The sequence below is a fragment of the Anneissia japonica genome, unplaced genomic scaffold (genome assembly GCF_011630105.1).
Source record: "Anneissia japonica isolate Jap-2015-1 unplaced genomic scaffold, ASM1163010v1 scaffold287875_len126108_cov110, whole genome shotgun sequence".
Taxonomy (NCBI): Eukaryota; Metazoa; Echinodermata; class Crinoidea; order Comatulida; family Comatulidae; genus Anneissia; species Anneissia japonica.
Window position 1 is genome coordinate 111,771 of NW_022701482.1, and position 5,348 is coordinate 117,118.

The 5,348-nt window shown below is 33.4% G+C and overlaps 1 protein-coding gene across 1 annotated transcript in view; it reads left to right on the plus strand.

Annotated features, from left to right (window-relative positions):
- LOC117103558 (fibropellin-1-like) overlaps nucleotides 1-5,348 on the plus strand; it is a gene marked incomplete at its 3' end in the record, with an annotated part of 41,694 nt that overhangs the window by 28,077 nt on the left and 8,269 nt on the right. The window contains exon 10 of the mRNA XM_033244129.1: nucleotides 3,781-3,954. Within this exon, the coding sequence (XP_033100020.1) occupies nucleotides 3,781-3,954 (174 nt within the window). The remainder of the gene's footprint in view (nucleotides 1-3,780; nucleotides 3,955-5,348) is intronic.

Below are 5,348 nucleotides of genomic sequence, written 5' to 3' on the forward strand. Positions count from 1 at the left end.
TTTGTAACATCTGCGTTGTTTCTGTAAAAAAAGAAAAATAGCACCAAGTGATACAGTAATATAGGAACAATAATAAACTTTAATACTAATATAAAAATAATTGTTAATAAACTAATGTTACAGTAATTTAAATAACGAGTTGGCTGCTTTTTCCTGATAAGAAGTTCGATTTTTATAAATATTTGTTATGTAGTAGGAAGCGTAGAATCGATAACAAAACGAAAAAAACCCCGTCCGATAAAAGAGTGAATGGTACTAGGAATGCAATAAACCTATAAATACCATAATATTAATTGAAATTTAGTAATAATAGTATTCAATTTATTTGCTTTTAAGTAGCCTATGTTGTTACTTAGCAGAAAGACAACAAAACATAAATTTTAAAAAAGTATGATAAACCGATTGACGAACTCACAATGATAATTAGGCCTAGTTATATTAAATTTGGCGTTTTCGCAACTCCATATGGCGCTCCATATATTTGTTGAAAACACACCGCGACCGAAACGAAGCGCGACCGAAATGATCTGTATTCGGATCCGCCACTAAGGCCGTCTCAGTTTCCGTGAGACTCCTGGTTTGTTAACAAGAGTCTGGCTTTTTGTGAGTGCAATGGTAGCTCACTCAATGTACGTTGTGGTGTAGAGTATTGACATGGAGGGAGGTGGAGACTGACGGGGAATAAGGGTTAAATTGAGGGAGCTGATATGATAGCAGCAACGGATCCGTGGAGCAGGCTTTAGGCCTAGGGTATGTCATATTGTTGAAAATACTATTTGAAAATTAGTCTGACAATGCCATTTCAAACATGGTGGGGCTGATAGTGGCGGGATCGATACAGAAATTTGAAATAGAATAGGGCCCAGAGAGGGACTTTCATCATGGTTTGGGCTGAGGTAATTACATTTTATGATTATGCACCTCTAGATAGCCGGAAATGGCACTCTTAGACTCAATATTTCTCAATTTTGTTCAAATTTTGATAGCACCCCCCTCCCCTTGAATCCGCCACTACCTGAGGTACTTTTGGGCTCTTTTAGGGGGTATTAGACTACTGTACTCGACGGGTTATTTCTGGTGCTTGTATGTTGTTTTTATCTATGTACTTACATGATTGGAATTTTTTGTGCTCAGAACACTTCTGGTGAGGGATAGGAAAACCTGGGTTTAAATTTTTTTATCCCCCACCCTTCCCCATGCTACTGAATTCTCTAATTTATACAATCCATCTGTCTCCATTTCATTCATCCATACAATCATTCATCAATTTATCCAATCATTCATTCATTCACTCATTCACCCACCCATTCATTCGTTCATTCGTTGGTTTGTTCGTTCGTTCATTCATTCGTTCATTCATTCATAAACTCATTCACTCATTCATGCATTCACTCATTTAACTGCTCACCCATTCATTCATTCTTTCATTTCCCATGCATTCATTCTTTCATTCTATTTCCACATTCTTCATATTGCACATAGTATGTGTATTTATGATATTTTAATGGGCAACTCTTTTATTATATGAATTGTATTTCAGTAAATCTAAAAGTATTTAACATTTTTAGTATGAATAACTTGTAACTCTTGCTTATAGTATATTTTTACTGAGGAATTGTGCCTGTAATAATTTTTGTAAGGACCAATATAAATCTAAATTCGGAAATTCAGTTCATACTGGGTTCCCTATGTTATACTTATGGCCAAAACTCATCTACTTGAAATGAATAAATTATTAAAGTAGTTTAAAACCTAATGAAAATTCAATGTAAATAAAGACAAGTTTATGTTTTAATTATTGTTTTCCAGATGTATGTTCCTTACCTTTAGCTGCTGGGACGTCTGCGACATGCCCGGGGGCACAAGCAGTTTTGCGTTATTACTATGCTGGCAGTACAAGTGGTTGTACAGTACTCCATTTGCTTATTATTGTGGTGCTAATGCCAACAACTTTGAAAGCAGTGCATTGAGTCAAATTTAACCCTTAACCATGGGATTTCTTTTTTTGTGTACTTTCATGGGATTCTAATCAATGTCAGAACACACATTCTTATTTTTGAGTCGTTGCTATATGCATGCTACATGCATCCAATATTTAAAAAAAAAAAATGTGGTCATCAACATCGCATCATAAAATAATATTAGGAACATAATACAACTATTATAGTTTTAATGAAATTACTGCTGATTGATATTATAAATGAATTTTGCATTGAAAATTATTGCTATAAATTCTAATTCAAATGTAACTGATTTTTTGTTGAATAGAAATAAAATTATAAAGAGTGTAATTCATCGTTGTATGAAAACATACCAAACCCCCTATTAATAGTACAATTCCACTCAGGGGACACCCCTGTTAAAGGGACACTTTTTTCCCCAAGTAGTGGTTCTGAGCATTGAAGTACTGTATTGTCACATAACAACAGCATGATATTTGCGAAACATACTTATTAAAGAAAATAGTTAACCTAAAGCATCGTTACAATTGTATTTGCATGATTTGTTGATTTCCGTGTTCATCTGACCATGTTGATTCTGACATTGGTTGCTAGCACCTTTGTCACGTTTTGATCTCATACTGACCATTAATTTACTAGGCACTAAAACGTAAGTACTCCTCAAGAGTAGACAAATAAGGAGCCTAGGATGTGAATGAGTGACACAATATAGTAACATTTCTAATTTGACAAGACCAAAACAAATATTTCTGTGTATATTTGAAACACAAACACTATTCAACAAGCAGCGCGCTGACAAAGACACTGCCAACGCATAGCGATGTTTTATCAATTTGTAAATTGGATGACAAACCAAACATTAACACAAAAGACAGAATAGCCAACATTTTATCAAATTCAGTCATCCATCCAAGTCTCCATTCATTCGTCCATACAATCATACACCCTCACAATCTGTTACTAATCTATCCAGTCAGTCAGTCAGGCATCCATCCATCCATCTTTCTATACATCCATACATCCATTAATCAATCCATCCATCCATTCATTAATTCATCCACACAATCATTCATTAATCTGTCCAATCATTCATTTAGTCAGTCAGTCAGTCAGTCAGTCACCTATTTATCTATTCACTCATCCATCAATTCCTTCATTCAATCACACAATCATTCATCAATCATCCACAATCATTTATCAATCTACACATTCAGTCTGTCAGTTATGCATCTGTCTGTCTATTTCATTCATCTATCCAATCATTCATCCACACAATCTTCCATCAATTTATACATCCATCCATCCATTGATTGATTGATTGATTACTTGATTGATTGATTCATTCATTCATTGATTCATTCACTCATTCATTCATTCGTTCGTTCATTCATTCATTCATTCATTCATTCATTTATTAACTCATTCACTTATTCATGCATTCACTCATTCAACTGCTCACCCATTCATTCATTCCTTCATTTACCCACATTCATCATATTGCACATAGTGTGTGTATTATGATCTTTTAATGGGCAAATCTTTTATTATATGAATTGTATTTCAGTATATCTAAAAATATTTAACATTTTTAGTACGAATAACTTGAAACTCTTGTTTATAGCATATTTTACTGAGGAATTGCACCTGTAATTTGTAAGGACCAATATAAGTCTGAATTCGGAAATTCAGTTCCCTCTGTTATACTTATGGCCAAAATTCATCTATTTGAAATGAATAAATAATTAAAGTAGTTTAAAACCTAATGAAAATTCAGTGTAAATATAGACAAATTTATGTTTTAATTATTATTGTTTTCCAGATGTGTGTTCCTTACCTTTAGCTGCTGGAACGGCTGCGACATGCCCAGGGGCACAAGTAGCTTTGCGTTATTACTATGCTGACAGTACAAGTGGTTGTACTCCATTTGCTTATTATTGTGGTGCAAATGCCAACAACTTTGAAAGCAGTGCATTGTGTGAAGCAACATGTCCAGGTAAATAACAACAAGTAATTTGAAAAATAATGTGCTTAATAATGTAAAAAAATATAAACCTTTTCCCAAGCCTGACTGACCCCAAATACTTGAAAATCTAGGGTCGCTCTTTTTTTTTTTGTAAAAAATATATCTTTTTTTTTGGCCTGATGTATTAAATTGTTTGTTGACTTTTTATTTAATGTTTGTGTGTGCATGGTGTATGATTTGTGGTGGTGTGATAGAGTAGGCGTGTTAGTATGATATACAGTAGTTAGTATGTTCATTTTGGTATGGGTTTATTGTATGGATGGCTTTAATGTACAAGTAATAGTAAAATCATTGATATTTCTTCAAGATGCAGATGGTGGTTTTTTAATAATGTTCTAATGGATTGTGCATTATGTAGTTATACACTATATGATGCAATACATACCCTGTATATTAACCATCAAAAATACACATCAACAAAAATAATGAAAAAAAAAAATAGATTGAGGAGATACAAATGAAAGCAAATTGCTTGTAAAATATTGCACCACCTTTACATTAAAAATTTAAGCATATTCGAGAACGAACCCATACAATACAGGGAAAAGGTATTGAATTATGGTTAAAGTGAACTAATATATGCACATTGTCATACTTTTATTATATGCATATTAAAATAGTATGAGCACATTTGGCATTTTTAGGCAGATCATTCCATACTTTTGGACCTGACAACAACACAGATTTAACCATTTCAACTGGAATTAAGAAATCATCTTTGTTTCTGGTATTATAAATGGTTTTCACAATGGGTAGTAAAAAAATGTTTAAGTGAAGCTGGTAACATGTCGTGCTCATATTTGTACATAAAAGTAGCAAATTCACTTGTATACATGTCAAAGATATTTAAAACATTATATTTAAGAAATAATGGTTTAGTTGGACACATATACGAACTGTGTGATATTGTTCTTAAGGCATGTTTTGTAATAGAAACAGTTTGTTGATATACACTTTACTAGCATTTCCCCATAGTAGCAAACCATAGTATACGGTAAAACCAATGAGCAGTACAGTTGATAGAGTGAAGCCTTTGGTAAAAATGTTTTGACTTTTTTGGGAACACCAATATTTCTAGAACATGATTTACAAACATTTTCAATGTTTTTTTTTTTTTGGTTTATTTTACTTTGCTTCAGTCGAATAGTTTCTACAAATCCATATAATAGTTCTCCATGCCTAAATGGAGGGGCGTGTAACAACTTGGTAACATCGTATATGTGTAAGTCAAAGATACTAGAAATACAAGATAGAGTTCTCGCATTGTAAAAATGAGGCGGAAGTCGTGCCCAACGTAGGCGGCGCCCTTCTTTTTAACCATGCAAGTTTCCTATACTTCGTGCCCAACGTACAGGGCGCCCTTC